The sequence below is a fragment of the Prunus persica genome, chromosome G1 (assembly GCF_000346465.2).
Source record: "Prunus persica cultivar Lovell chromosome G1, Prunus_persica_NCBIv2, whole genome shotgun sequence".
Classification (NCBI taxonomy): Eukaryota; Viridiplantae; Streptophyta; class Magnoliopsida; order Rosales; family Rosaceae; genus Prunus; species Prunus persica.
This window is the reverse complement of record NC_034009.1, coordinates 21303952-21319290: the sequence shown is the minus strand read 5'-3', so window position 1 is coordinate 21319290 and position 15339 is coordinate 21303952. Positions and strand designations below refer to the sequence as shown.

General features: G+C 41.3%; 2 protein-coding genes and 1 long non-coding RNA gene across 6 annotated transcripts; all 3 read right to left on the bottom strand.

Annotated features, from left to right (window-relative positions):
* On the bottom strand, positions 2392-3750 carry LOC109946669. 2 transcript variants are annotated; one of them, XM_020555189.1, is made up of 2 exons: positions 3454-3750; positions 2392-3383 (listed from the first exon to the last, which is right to left on the bottom strand). In XM_020555189.1, exon 2 carries the CDS (start codon positions 3226-3228, stop codon positions 2509-2511), a length of 720 nt encoding a protein of 239 aa, XP_020410778.1. In that variant the 5' UTR covers positions 3229-3383; positions 3454-3750; the 3' UTR covers positions 2392-2508. The 2 variants fall into 2 exon arrangements, with proteins under 2 accessions (XP_020410778.1, XP_020410777.1); XM_020555188.1 differs by having other exon boundaries at positions 2392-3374.
* On the bottom strand, positions 3253-5569 carry LOC109946780. Its single transcript, XM_020555561.1, has 9 exons — positions 5522-5569; positions 5056-5171; positions 4457-4992; positions 4322-4378; positions 4083-4244; positions 3784-3998; positions 3454-3702; positions 3312-3374; positions 3253-3270 (listed from the first exon to the last, which is right to left on the bottom strand). Exons 1-9 carry the CDS (start codon positions 5567-5569, stop codon positions 3253-3255), a joined length of 1464 nt encoding a protein of 487 aa, XP_020411150.1.
* On the bottom strand, positions 8125-14994 carry LOC109946879. Of its 3 annotated transcripts, XR_002269961.1 has the most exons (4): positions 14550-14994; positions 14382-14463; positions 8517-8588; positions 8128-8410 (listed from the first exon to the last, which is right to left on the bottom strand). It is a non-coding gene; the product is annotated as an uncharacterized LOC109946879 (long non-coding RNA). The 3 variants fall into 3 exon arrangements; XR_002269960.1 differs by having other exon boundaries at positions 8125-8588; positions 14550-14985; XR_002269959.1 differs by lacking the exons at positions 8128-8410; positions 8517-8588 and adding an exon at positions 8854-9091 and having other exon boundaries at positions 14550-14984.

Sequence of the window (15339 nt, the reverse complement as noted above, 5' to 3'; positions counted from 1 at the left end):
CAGCCCTTCTCCTCTTTGCTGAGGTTAAAGCAAGAACAGACATTTAAGTGGGAAGAACAGCATCAACAAGCTTTTGAGGAAATCAAGCACTACCTCTCAAACCCACTAGTTATGTCCCCACCAAAGAAAGGCAGACCACTCAAACTCTATGTTTGTGCATCAGAAGTGTCCATAGGGAGTCTGTTGGTTCAACAAAACAAGGAAGGGAATGAACAGGCGGTCTACTATCTGAGCAGAACTCTGACAGGAGTAGAAAGAAAATATTCTGCAATTGAAAGGCTTTGTCTAGCCTTATACTTCACTGCTGTGAAACTCAGACACTACATGCTGCCATTTACCATCTACATCATCACCAAGACAGACCTAATCAAATACATGCTAACAAGGCCAATGTTAAGAGGCAGAATTGGAAAATGGACTCTGGCTTTGACAGAATTCGTTTTCACATATGTTCCTCAGAAAGCCGTCAAAGGACAGGCTGTAGCAGATTTTCTAGCAGATCATCCAAGGGAAGAGATTGAAAACATGGACTCTTTGGATATAGCAAATGCAGATCTGTTGACTAGAGCCCATCTATTCAGTCCACCACACACCTTGGAAGCTGCACTTTGATAGATCAAAAACTGATGTAGCTTCTGGGGCAGGAATTGTTTTGGAGGAACCACTAGGAATCAGACACTGTTATTCTTTCTAGCTAGACTTCTAATGCACTAACAACATGGCTGAATATGAAGCTTTAATCATAGGACTTGAAATGCTGGTGGAGTTGGGAATCCAGTCTGTGGAAATCTTGGGAGATTCTATGATTGTGTTAAAGCAGATTGCTGGAGAATACAAGTGTCTAAATCCTTCTTTAACTGTCTATTTAGTAGCAGCCAGGAATCTTCTGACAGAATTCAGAGAAGCTACTTGGGAAGATATCCTAAGAGAAGAAAACTTTGCAGCCAATGAAGACTATGTGCAAAGGATCATTAAGGTAGGAAAGAAAAGTCTGTCATCTGTTCTGACCAGAGGGATGGAGATAGATGTCAATTCTGCCATAATCACTTAAGATGATTGGAGAAATCCTATCATAAATTACTTGCAGTATCCAACCCTGCCTTCTGAGAAAAGAATCAGAATCATGGCTTTGAACTACCTTATGTGGAATGGAGATTTGGTCCGAAAAGCCAAGGATGAGGTACTTCTAAGGTGCTTAGGAAAGAAAGAGTACATGAAGGTCATGGGAGAAACCCATGAAGGAAACTGTGGAGCTCACTAAGGAGGAAGAAAAATGTGTTAATTGATTAGAAGGTATGGCTACTTCTGGCCAACCATGATGAAGGATTGCATTGACTATTCCAAGGGGTGTGAGGCTTGTCAAAGGCATGGTCCAATCCAGCAAGCTCTTTCAGTTCCCATGAATCCAGTGGTAAAGCCATGGCCTTTCAGAGGATGGGCAATGGAACTCATTGGTAAGATTTATTCAGCCAATAGCAAACAACATTGTTTTAACATTGTAGCTACAGACTATTTCACCAAATGGGTGGAAGCCAAGCCTGTTAAGTCCACAGCATCTTAAGAGATCATCACTTTCATAGAAGAGCATATTATACAGAGGTTTGGCATTCCAGAATCAATCACAACTGAGGATCTTCTTTCATATCTGGAGAGATGCTGGATATGGCAGAAGCATTCAAATTCAAGCTGCTTCAATCTACTCCCTATTACGCCCAAGCTAATGGGCAGACAGAATCAAGTAACAAGGTGATCATCAACATTATCAAGAAGATGCTTGAGAAAAATCCAAAGCAATGGCATGAGAAGTTATCAGAAACTCTGTGGGCATATAGGACTTCAAAAAGAGAGACAACTGGCATGACCCCATATGCTCTAACCTATGGCCATGATGCAATTCTGCCTATGGAGATAGAAGTCCAGTCTCTTAGAATTGCTCATCAACACAACCTAGTTGGAGAAGACTACTCTCAAGCCATGCTGCTAGAACTAGAAGGATAGGATGCAAGTAGGATTGATACCCACAACAAACTCTTAGCAGGAAAGCAAGCTGTATTAAGGGCCTACAACAAGAGAGTCAAAAGCAAGAGTTCTGAAGAAGAAGAGATAGTCTGGAAAGCAGTTCTGCCCCTTGGAACACACATAGCTGGATATAGAAAGTGGTCGCCTACATGGGAAGGTCCTTTCATAATTAAGCAGGTCCTTGGAATGAAGGCATACAGATTGCAAGATCGAGATGGAGATGTGCATGTTACACCAATCGATGGCAAGTGGTTGAAGAAATTTTATCCAACTATGTGGGATTCACAGGCTGTGCAAACAGATCCTGGAATAGAGAGGCAGCAAAGTGAAACTATTGTTTAAAGTTCTATTCAAAAACTTTACTTTGCTGTATTTTGTTAAGTACATTTTATTATGAAGAAAAATCAAAATTCCACAAAAATAATAACTTTTATTTAAATATAGCCATTTTTATGGCTAAATGTTTATTACAAAGTTTAAATTTAAAATCTAAAACCTTAATTTCTTAAGAGTCTCCTGTAGACTAGCCTTTTTGATAGAAAGTTCCTTCTGGGGCAGCTCTCCCTGATCGATTGAAGCCTCCGCAATTTCCAAAGCCGGCCTAGAAGTTGAAACCATGCTCTGCACGAGGAAGGTGGCCTTGGTTTTGGAACTTAGTCCAGCCTCAAGCTTGCTCTGCACTCCTCTGCATTCTGCCAACTGCTTTTGAAGCTTTTCAATCTGCTTATCCAGCTTATCTATAGTGGCCTTGGCTTCCTTGTACCCTACAACCATCTGGTCCAGTTCTGCCTTCTGTTTCGCATAATCAGCCAAATTGGCTTCATGAGTGGTTTTGCAGAACTCAGAAGTTTTGAAGGTAGGCCTGAGATCCTCATAACGGTCATGGAGGTTGGGCACATCTCTTGCCAAGCCAAGGCTCATCTCAAGTATGGGCTTGGGAGCCATGTTCTGTCTGTGCAGAAGGTCCAGGTCCTTCATGAATTGATCAACAGCCTCCCTGTCCTCATCCAGTTCCAGCTCAGAAGATTGCCAGATCTTCAACCTCTCCATGGCCTCCTCCACCGCCTTGGACTTGGCCTTGCCAGGAGTAGAAGTGAGTTTTTCCAGCTTGTCCAGCTGGGCATCTAGGTCCATGGCTTCAAATTCTACCAGCTCTGGGTCAGCAAAGGAAGCAGTGGCAGAGGAACTTAGAAAGGAATGAATGGGCATCTACAAGAAAAGCTCAAGTAAGTTCTATCGAAGACGTTGAAACTAAAAGGAAGATCCACAAATGAGTAAGCACTTGCAGCAACAATTGGAGGCTTCAGAGGGCTGGTCATCATTGCCTGAACACCAGCAGATCTAGGCACTTCTACCTGAAAAGACTAACAATTAAAAAGCAAAGACATGACAGAATTATAGGAAACAGGGGGACATAGTTAAAATAAAAATTACCACAAGGTCAGGAACAGTAGCAACCACTTCCACTCCAGCTTCCGAAACTGCAACAGGTAGTTCTGCCTGCTCCATAGGCTCTGATGCAGATTGCTCTGCCCTCTCTTCAGATGCTGGAACGGCAGCGGAATGCTCTGCCTCTATATCCTTAAAAAAGGCCAACTCTGAACTAGTCAGCTCTGCCCTTGGATTCTTCTGCTGCCGCTGCGCCAAAGCAATGCTCTCTGCAATCACTTCAGCGGGGATTTCCTCTTGCAGGTAGACAAAAGTCAGAACAGAGGAAAGGAAGAAACAAAAGAAAAGCTGACATAGCCAGAAAACAATACTTACCTCTTCTTCCATTTCTTTTGCCTTTTCTTGACGTCCTTCTTCTACTTCTTCTAGCTCTTTCTCCTGCTCTACTGCCTCGAAGGGCTCTCTCAGCTCTTCATCCGTCCCAGAAGTGTTGGTGGAAGCTGCTGCAGATTCCTCCATGGCCACATATTCCACCATGGTCCTCTTTCTAAGTCTTTTTGACTTAGTAGGAGGAGAAGGGGGACTTTCAGCTACAATAAGCAGACAATAAACCATTAGAACATAAGCTGAATTGAGCAGAACAGAATAGGAATGCTCAAACTGTCAGAATTTACCTGAAGTTGCAGGCTGAGCAGCACTACCACGAACTGGAGTAGTTTTTTTTCTCTTCCTTCTGGCAGAAGGAGTGGCCTCAACAGCTGGTTGCTCTGCCATAATTTCATTATCTTCATCTCCAGAAGAGAGCTCTAAGTCTCCGGCAGCAATGACAGAAGTGACTACACAAGAAACAGACAAAGTCAGAAGTCAATCCAGCAGGAAAATAATGGAAGGAACAGAATAGTGAAAAACTTACCAATCACTTCTCCAGCTTGGACAGACTGCCCACCTATGTTTTCTATCAAAGAAGGGTCTGATATAGAAAAAACAAAAGTGTTAGGCATCATCACTACAAGATAGAATAGGCAAGACAAACAGAATTGAAGGTTACCTTCTATGACCTGGGCATTAACATCTTTGATGGTCTGCACCACGAAGTTCTTGGCATCCACCTCTACGTAGATAGTCCAGGAGCCCCAGCCTTCAAAAAGTACCTTGAGTGCAGTAATGGAGGCTGGCAGACCATGAAACCTAGCTTTCCACCAAGCGTCAAAATTGGCAGAACTGCAGGAGTTTGGTTCCCAGGCTGGATAGAGGGCATCTGCGCTGTTGTTGATCTTGTTTATTGCACATCTAGCATCCTTGTGCACTTCCAGATCATCTAGATCTCTCCAGGAAGTGGCCCAATTGCAACTTCTATATGATTTGAGTGGAATAAGCTGGGGGCAGCCAAGTTGCCTTGCACAGAAGTTGGGATGATAGACTTCTGCCCCTAAATGATAATTTGGAGGCTTCCCACCTCCATAGGGCAGATCTCTTGGCAGAGTGACACTCAGGAACTTCTTCCTAAAGTCAATTCTAGCCGATTCCTCTTCTGGCTCCTTCTTAAACAACCGGTATCCAGGTTGGAACCAAGGATAGGTCCTTCTGATCACCACCTACCACTGAGCTGCAGATCTCTTGGTACAGTGCTTGAAGAACATCAGGTACTCTTCAATGGAGCATTTGGGCACTTCTGCAGACATTAGAGGAAGACCCAGAACTTGATCTTCAGGCAGAACTATGTTTGGAAACCTCAGTTCTAGGAAGTAAACCTGCAGCCAGATCTGGATCATCCAGAATGCACCAGGAGCAGACAGATTTAGAGGATTCTCCAGCGTGGCAGTATGCAGAAAAGGTGATCCAGAACTATAGGCCCAAGCCCTACATCAGTGTAATTGTGAAGGGCTTCTGCCAGGTGTCTGTACTCAAGCAGAACTGCCAAGGAACAATTGGGGAAGATGAATCTGTTCAGCCAACACAGAAGGAATAGCATATGCTGTTGATCCTTGCCCTTCTCAACACTGAACTTTCTCAAGTAATTGGAAAAGGAGCAGTTCTGGTTGATTAAAGCTGGGGAGATGGTGAAAGGTTTGGCCAATTTCTCCTAGTTCTTCCTCCTGTGGTAGTCACCCACAGCATCTATAGGTCTTCCACGGGGCCTGAACCCAAAGATTTGAGCCATGTCCAACAGAGTTGGTGTAATGACCCAAACCTAAAATTCATATTTCATTAGTAATTTATTATGCGGGTTGCCCTTGGAATAAATTATGAACGCAAAGTTGACTTTTTGACCGAAAAGAAATTTGACAATTCCACATACACCGTTACGTGGAGCACGACGAAATGAGTTCATAGACACGAAGTGAGCTCGAATCGGAGTTTTAACGAAGAAAATGCGATAAAATATGATGAGGGGCAAAATGGTAATTAGGAAAATCAGATTTTTTATTTATAAAACCACATCTCTTTCTCTCTCTCTCTCTCTCTCTCCCGTCGCGACTTCCCTCTTCCCCCTCCGATTCTTTGTTGTGACGCCGTCGCAGCCACAGACCACCACCGGCCACGAGACCGGTCTTGTTCGAACCGTCATCGCCTCCTCTTCCTGTCCCACTCGGTTTCCGTCGCCGTCAGCCACTCCATCTGCTGAAAACTGCAGAAAGCCGAGCGGTGTGACCGGAATTTCACGGCCGCTGTTCTCCCTCGTTTCTCAACCAAATCGGACGAGCCAGGTATGGATTTTGACCCTCTCAAGCTGTTCCAGCTACTTGTTGGGTAGGAATTAATCGGTTCTCAGTGTAGATAATGAATTTTCGAATTGGAAATTTGGCCGGTTTACGGCCTCCATGTTCGGCCACTTCCGGTCAGTTTTTGGGGTAGGTCCAAGAACAAAAGTGGTTCCAAATATGGTGTTATACCTGGGGTAGGAGTTTGGAGCCGTGGTTTTGAGATTTTCAAGCGATGCATAATCGCTTTGGACACCCATCGCTGCCGGCACGTGCGTCGGCGCATGGGTGAGGGTGGTACAGTGACAATGTGTTCTGATGCAATCTTTAGGTCATCACGAGCGCGTAGGAATTCGCGGATCTCAATTTGGATACCGTTTGAGCCTCGAACGGATTTTTCATATTGTGCGATTATGGGGTTCAATATTGTTAAGCCGTTGGATCGTAATCAATTTTAGATATGTTACTCTAGATAATTTCAGAAACGTGTAGGATTCGACGGATCGTGAATCGGACTCCCGGATACTCCGAAATCGGGAACCATAGGGCTAGGGTTTAACAATTATGCGATTACACGATCGTGATTAATCCGACCGTCCGATTGACACTGATGGACATATTTTATATTATATATTTAACCTCATTCTTAGTATATTTTGGTTAATATTTTGGAAGAATTTTGATACTTTGAATTATATTTTCAATATAGGACTTTCGAATCTCTCTGGAGCAAAACATAATCAAATTGAGGAATTTTGGAGTAATTCCAGTTGGAGGACGTTCTTGAGTCACTTAGCTTGATCGTATCAAAATTTCAGATCTTTCTTCCAAGCGGTTATTTTCTGGCAATAAAATAAATGAGCAGTGCGCGGTGCTGGAATAGTGACGTGTTGGGCTTTTATTGCGTTTTTGAAGCCCAAGATGACCTCGGATGGGTTCGTGGCCTTCTAGAGAAGTGTTCAAAACATTTTTATCTTTAAAACAAGCTATCTTGGGCCAGATTTGGAGGAGATTTGGGGCCAAAACGTGGCTGGGCAGATTTTAGGCAAATTTTCAGGCCAGACCTTGAATTAGTAGAGCTAGTATTATTTTACTTTAATTAGTTTCCTTGTTGGGATAGAAAAGCTGTACATTGGCAGCTAGGTTTTAAAGGGGTATTTAAGCTCTTCTCACAAGGAATTGAAGGACTCCCTTTTCACTTTTGAACTTTGCATTGTGGAGAGCAATTGCTAGGGTTTTGGGTTTTCACAACTTTCAGGTGTTTTCGTTCTTTTCTTCTTAATGATATTTTCTTGGATTTCAATTATGAGTATGCGTAACTAAATTTCTTTTGCTAGGGTGAAGCCTTGAACCTTAGCATGAATATGTAATTTTTATTTAATTGCTTATGATGAGTGCATGCGTATTTTGAATTGTTAATCACTGTTTTAAACTATCTAATTGTCTTAATGCCTGATCACCATTAGGATCTTTAGAAAAGTAATTGGATGCAATTTTGGTCGGAAGGTTCCCTGAAATTGATGCTAGCTTCTTGTGATTAATAATTGTAATTTCACTTAAGATGAACACCACGTCTTAAGGGTTGCATGGTTTTTCAAAGGGTTTTCACAAAACTTAATGAGTCTTTCATGTTCAGATTTGATCCGAACGTCCGGACGGGTTGCATGTTGGATATACGTTCTGTGTTGGAGGTTCCAAGTAGAATATACATTAGGAAAACCTAACCTTCAAAGTGGCATGTGCAAATCATAAGTAATTGGTAAAAGTTCATAGGATTGCTAGGTGATGGTGAAACCCTAGTGTTTTTATAAATTGATATTCAAAACTCTTTCTCTCAATCGTATTTGTTTTTGTTTAATATTTGTTTTTTAGAATCCACCAAATTTATAATCATCTTTCTTGACTTTTTATTTTAAGTAGTAATTGGAATTTGTTTTTACATAAATTGCTAATTAGTCCTTGAGGAAAACGACCTTGCATGAGCATCTATACTACAATAGCCTTGTATTCTTGCAAATTATTTTATGTGATTTTTAACACTGTTTGCACAAGTACTAAAAATCCTATCAAGAAATTGGCGCCGCTGCCGGGGACTATTTTAGACAATTTTTGTTTAACCTTTTTCTGATTTATTTTATTTTATTTTATTTTACTTTTTAATTTTCGTCCAAAATAAAAAATAAAATACAAAATTGAAATTGAACAATTTTGTTTCTGTTGCAGATTTTGCAGACTGCATGGTCCAGACCAGATCAGGAACTGCACAGATTGTACAATTTGATCCAGAACCAGAGCGCACACTGCATAGACAGCGAAGAGAAGTTATTTGGGCTTGGGACTGTTCACTGCAGGGCACTTTTTTGCAGAATTTGTTTGCAAACGAGAGTAACATGGCGTTAGAATTACCTGCGGCAGGTAGACCACTCAGGGAGTCATTGGAAGCCCGTGCCACTGATGTTCCCAATTGCATTGTGTATCCTGAACAAGAAGAGGGTGATTCGTTCGAGATCAGGCACCATATGCTTGAAATTCTACCTACTTTTCGGGGATTGCCTAATGAAGATGCAAACATACATATTGCAAAATTTATTGTGGGTTGCAAGAATATTTTGATTAGGGGTTTTTCTGCTGAGGCTATTAAGTTACGTCTTTTCCCTTTCACTTTGAAGGACAAGGCAGAAACTTGGTTATTCACTCTACCAGCTAATAGCATTACTACTTGGCAGCAGTTACACACAAAATTCTGAACAAATATTATCCAGCATCCAAGACATTGAATTACAAGAGGGAGATTTTGACATTCACACAGAAGCCCAATGAAGAGTTTCATGAAGCGTGGGAGAGATATACAGAGATGTACATAAAGTGTCCACATGTCAAAATTGATTCAGATACACAAATGAATATTTTCTTTGATGGGCTTAATCCTACATCTAAGAGCCATGTGAATGCATCAGCTGGAGGATCATTATCAAATAAATCTGCAAGAGAGACATTTGAACTGTTTGATATGATGGCTACAGAATCTCAGCAATGGGCAGCAGAACATTCACAGAAAAGGGGCATTTTTGAGTTATCAGTAGGTTCTCCCAACATGTCCGCACAAATGGAAAAAATGGATAAGAAAATTGATGCAAAGTTTGATATGCTTCTACAACATATAGCAGGTTCTACACAGCAGCCACCTACATCAACAGTTTGCACTATATGCAGTATGGCTACACATGACATAATGGGCTGCCCACATAGAGACTCTTACCCAGAGCTTGTTGAACAACATGTCAATATGATGAACAGCTATCAAAGGCCTAGGAATGATGCATATGAAACTCATTACAATCCTGGATGGAGGGATCACCCTAATTTCAAATGGGGTGACAATCAGACTAATGCCAAACCATTCCAGCATGCACAAAAACCTTTTGTTCCCTCCAAACCATCTCTGGAAGATCAACTTGCTAAACTGGCAGCAACAACTCAATCATTCATCGAGGGCAACAATCAAAGATTTCAAAATGTTGAAGCATCAATTAAAAGTTTGGAGCAACAATTTGGACAGCTAGCTACACAGATTTCAGACAGAGAAAAGGGCAAATTTCCTAGTCAAACAATTCCTAATCCAAATGGACGTGAAGATTGCAAAGTTGTTCGGACTTTACGATGTGGAAAAAGCTATGACAATCGTGAAAATAGCATTGAAAAGGAGCAGCAAATAGTGGAAGATAATACAGAAAATTTTGCAGCAGCAGAACCTGCCAAACCTGCAGAAAAACATAATTCGGCAGATCTAGAAACTGTTCCAAAACAAGTTCCTGAGCGTGTTTATGAGGCCCCAATTCCATATCCAGAACGTTTGAAGCCTAAAGCAAAAGATCAGCAACTTAAGGACTTTATGCAGACATTATCCAAGGTTCAGATCAACATTCCCTTACTGGATGCAATCAAGAAAATTCCATCATATGCCAAATTTTTGAAGGAAGTTTGCAGCAGCAAAAAGAAGCTTTCAGATTTGGAAAAAGTTATTTTGACAGAACAGTGCAGTGCAGTTTTGCTACACAAACTACCACCTAAGAAAAAAGATCCAGGGAGTTTTAATATTTCTTGCACTATTGGAAATTCTAATTTTAAAAGCGCTTTAATTGATTTGGGTGCAAGTATTAATTTGATGCCTTTTTCTGTTTTTCAGCGATTGGGGCACGGAGATTTAAAGCCTACATCAATTATACTTCAACTAGCTGACCGTTCAATCACTTATCCAAGAGGTGTTATTGAAGATCTAATTATTAAGGTTGATAATCTTTATCTACCGGCAGATTTTGTGGTTTTAGACATGGATGAAGACCTTCAAACACCTATTATTTTGGGGAGGCCGTTTATGGCAACAGCTAGGACCTTAATTGATGTGGAAGCTGGAACATTGACTTTACGGGTTCAGGACCAATCTGTGGTGTTTAATTTGTTTGAGGCAGCAAAACGTCCTGCTGAACAGCAAGATTGTATGCGTATTGACATGGTAGACAGTATGGTGCATGACAGATTTTGTGCTAATTCAAAAACAGATCAGTTGCTGCATGTTTTACAGGGGGAACTTGAGACAGATTCTGAAGATGAAGGTGTTCATGAGTACATACACGCATTGAACAGTCTGCCCACAGTGTTGCCAAAATTTAGGAATGTGTATGAGAGTTTGGGAGAGCCCAAACATCCCCTTAAACCATCCAGACAACAGCCACCAAAATTGGAGCTGAAGCCTTTACCACAACATCTTAAATATGCATATTTAGGAGCTGCAGAGACGCTGCCAGTTATAATTGCAGCAGATTTAACACCGACAGAGGAGGATAAATTGCTTCGTGTATTGAGAAAATATCAAGATGCATTGGGATGGACAATTGCGGACATCAAGGGAATCAGCCCAGCACTATGTATGCACAGAATATTAATGGAAGACGACGTAAAGCCAACAGTTGATGCTCAACGCCGCCTTAACCCAATTATGAAAGAGGTGGTCAGAACAGAGGTTATGAAATTACTTGATGCAGGTATGATTTATCCTATTTCTGACAGTAAATGGGTTAGCCCGACTCAAGTTGTGCCTAAACGGACCGGTATTACAGTGGTGAAAAATGATAATAATGAGTTAGTTCCTACACGATTGACTACGGGTTGGAGAATGTGTGTAGATTATCGGAAGCTTAACACAGGGACGAGAAAAGACCATTTTCCATTGCCTTTTATTGACCAGATGTTAGAAAGGTTGGCTGGGCGGGCTTTTTACTGTTTTCTTGATGGGTATTCTGGGTATAATCAGATTCCAATCGCACCAGAGGATCAAGAGAAGACTACTTTCACTTGTCCATTTGGTACTTACGCTTATCGGAGGATGCCATTCGGATTATGCAATGCACCTGCTACGTTTCAACGTTGTATGATGAGTATTTTTTCTGGCTTGGTCGAAAATATTGTGGAAGTTTTTATGGATGATTTTTCTGTTTTTGGGGATTCATATGATCAGTGCTTACAGAATTTATCATTAGTTCTTTAGAGATGTCAAGCGACAAATTTAGTGCTAAACTGGGAAAAGTGTCATTTCATGGTTGAACAGGGAATTGTCTTGGGTCATTCAATTTCCAGCAAAGGCATCGAGGTTGACAAGGCAAAGATTGAAGTTATTGCAAAGCTGCCACCTCCTACATCAGTAAAAGGTGTGAGATCCTTCTTAGGACACGCAGGTTTTTATCGTCGGTTCATCAAGGATTTCTCCAAGATTAGTCGACCTTTGTGCACTTTATTGGCTAAGGATGCACCATTTAATTTTGATAAGGCCTGTTTAGAAGCATTCAACAAGTTGAAAGCCCTCCTAACTTCGGCACCCATCATTGCTGCACCAAATTGGGATTTACCATTTGAACTAATGTGTGATGCGTCAGATGATGCTGTCGGGGCAGTTTTAGGGCAGCGAAAAGATAAGCTTCCCCATGTCATCTATTATGCAAGTCGTACTCTCAATGATGCACAGCTTAACTATGCAACTACAGAGAAGGAATTGTTGGCAGTTGTGTTCGCACTAGAGAAATTTCGGTCTTATTTGGTTGGGGCTAAAATAATTGTCTATACAGATCATGCTGCACTTAAATACTTGTTGTCTAAGAAGGATGCAAAGCCTAGATTGATTCGTTGGGTTCTCTTACTTCAAGAATTTGACTTAGAGATTAAAGACAAGAAGGGCAGTGAGAATGTTGTGGCTGATCATTTATCTAGATTAATTATTCCAGCAGCTACAGAGGCAGATTCTCTACCATTGAGTGAAAGTTTCCCAGATGAACAGCTATTTGCTGTCAAAATTGACACACCTTGGTTTGCAGATATTGTCAATTATTTGGCTAAGGGTGTGGTGCATCCAGATTTTTCCTACCAGCAGAAAAAGAAGTTTTTATTTGATGTAAAGCACTATTTCTGGGATGAACCGTACTTATACAAGTATTGTGCAGACCAGATTATTCGCAGGTGTATTCCGGAGGTTGAACAGGAAAGTGTTTTAAAGTTTGCTCATCACTACGCTTGTGGAGGACATTTTGGGCAGAAAAGGACAGCAGAGAAAATCCTACAGAGTGGGTTATTTTGGCCAACACTTTTTAGAGATTCACAGAATTGGTGCAAGGCATGTGATAGGTGTCAAAGGGTCGGCAATCAATCCAGAAGGAATGAGATGCCCCAGCAAAGTATCCTAATTGTTGAACTATTTGATGTTTGGGGTATTGATTTCATGGGACCATTCCCATCTTCTAATAGGCACCAATATATTTTAGTGGCTGTGGAATATGTTTCAAAATGGGTCGAGGCCATTGCAGCACCAACTAATCAAGGATCAGTGGTCCTGAAGTTCCTCCAGGGGGTTATATTTCCACGTTTTGGAATACCGCGTGTTATTCTTAGTGATGGGGGGAAGCATTTTATTAATAAACCATTTGCTAACCTATTGGCAAAATATGGGATTCATCATCGCGTGGCTACACCATACCACCCACAGACATCTGGCCAAGTTGAAGTTTCAAACAGAGAAATAAAGCGTATTTTGGAGAAAACAGTGAGCTCTACACGCAAGGATTGGAGTTTCAAACTAAATGATGCTTTGTGGGCATACAGGACAGCTTATAAAACTCCTATTGGGATGTCACCATTCCGACTTGGTTATGGGAAAGCCTGTCATCTACCTATGGAGCTGGAGCATAAAGCTTACTGGGCCATTAAAGAGTTAAATTTTGCATATGACTCAGCTGGGGAAAAGCGGAAATTGCAGTTAAATGAGCTAGAGGAAATTCGTCAAGGTGCTTATGATAGTTCTCGCATCTACAAGGAAAGAACTAAGGCATTTCATGACAGTCAAATTTTACGGAAGGAATTTCAGCCAGGGCAAAAGGTTCTGTTATTTAGTTCAAGGCTCAAGTTGTTTCCAGGGAAATTAAAATCTCGCTGGACTGGACCCTACCTAGTGACTCAAGTTTTTCCTCATGGAGCAGTTCAAATCACTAATGAAGATAAAGGCAACACGTTCAAGGTGAATGGTCATAGGCTAAAACCCTACGTGGAGACACCCTTTGACATTGCAGCCGAGTCTTTGACTCTGAAGGAACCAGTGATTTGACCACCAGGCTTCTGCAAAGTCTAGCTACAGACTTAAAATAGCGCGCTTATTGGGAGGCAACCCAATTTTTCTAAACTCTTTACTTCTTTTATTTTCAAGACAAAAAAAAAAAACAAAAAAAAACAAAAAACAAAATTGTTGTTTTTCTTTCTTTCTATTCCTAACACATCATTGACTCAACGCAGGCCGTTTATGACTCAATGCAGGACACAACCATCATCAGCAAGCATCAAAAACAGAAAATCCTATACTGGAATCTTGCACCCAGTAGCAGCTGGAATCTTGCACCCAGCAGCAGCTGGAATCATGCACCCAGCAGCAATCCTATATTACCATCACCACATCTACACTATACTAGAAGTTAAAGCAATTCACATGAGCTCGAGCTCACTCGAAGATGCAAGTTTGGGGGAAGCTGTTGCGGATCCAGCACATAGATATAATTTTGAGAAGTTAATTTTTGCAACTTAGTTTACTTCACCAGACACCACACAATTGAGTATCGCTCTCAGAACCAACCAAAAGACACAAATCAGCAGAAATTCTCACAATCCAGAAAGACCCATGAATTAATGCAGATCTACAAAAGAAAAAGAAAAAAAACTTGCAGGGATTCGATATTATACCTGCTCCCAACTTGAAGATTGACTTGCTTGCTGAAATCCACCAACAGACGGGGATGAGTATCTCAGAACAAGGCAACGAAGTCTGCAATAATCACTTTTGCTCTTAATTACTTTCAACACAACAATACCCACACTGTGACCCAGTTATGAGCACAACGCGAAGCTTACCATTAACCAAGCTCAGGAACTACGAGTGTATGTGGTGTTGGGGTTGAACTCCGTCTGGGTCAGCTCATCTGAGTCGTTGGGGTCAAAGTTGGGACGGATCTCGGTGAGCATCCGATTGTCTCTTCGACGAAGCCGCAGCGGATGGTGATTTTGATTTTGTTGAGGGTTTTCTGGATTTGGCACCCTCACACAGATGAACCCACACGACTCTGCTCTGAAAGATAGCCAAGGCTCTTGAGTTCTTGCTATAGATGACAAGGGGAGAGGGTGGAGATGGATGGGTTGAAACTGAGTGAAATAAAAAAAAAGTGTCTTTTGTGATTTACAGTCTGAGCTGGGAATGGACAGAAGAGAGCCTTCTGGGCTCGGGCTAGGAGAAGGGAATCCAATATTTTTTTTCAAATGACAGATGCAGCAGCTAGACCAGGTTATATTGTAGCTGTCGCTCATATTTGACGCAAGCGTGGACGTGGTTGAGTTGGTCAGCGCTCTTTGCATCCCGCTCCAGGTCCTGCCTTCGACTCACTGCAGCGTCACCTCCACATCCCTGGTTTGTTCATTTTTTTTCTTATTTCGTTTTGGTTTTTTTTTTTTTCTCTTTTTTTTTTTTTTTTTTCCTGTTTCTGTTTTATGTTCTTTTCTTTTCTTTTTCTTTTTTATTATAATTTATTTTTCCCCCCTCATTACTTCTTTAGTTGTTTCCTTTGTTTATTTTCCACACCTTGGGGACAAAGTGTGGATTTAAGTTTGGGGGTGGAACGTAAATTTTTTATTTTTAATTTTTTTTATT

What these genes read in the sequence shown, in the direction of transcription:
- LOC109946669 (XM_020555189.1), bottom strand. Translation starts at nt 3,228, where the DNA reads ATGCCCATTCATTCCTTTCTAAGTTCCTCTGCCACTGCTTCCTTTGCT.
- LOC109946780 (XM_020555561.1), bottom strand. Translation starts at nt 5,569, where the DNA reads ATGGCTCAAATCTTTGGGTTCAGGCCCCGTGGAAGACCTATAGATGCT. An exon ending in TAATGCCCAGGTCATAGAAG is followed by an intron (nt 4,379 to 4,456) that starts GTAACCTTCAAT and finishes TTTCTATATCAG; the next exon opens with ACCCTTCTTTGATAGAAAAC. An exon ending in CCAAGCTGGAGAAGTGATTG is followed by an intron (nt 4,245 to 4,321) that starts GTAAGTTTTTCA and finishes TTTCTTGTGTAG; the next exon opens with TCACTTCTGTCATTGCTGCC.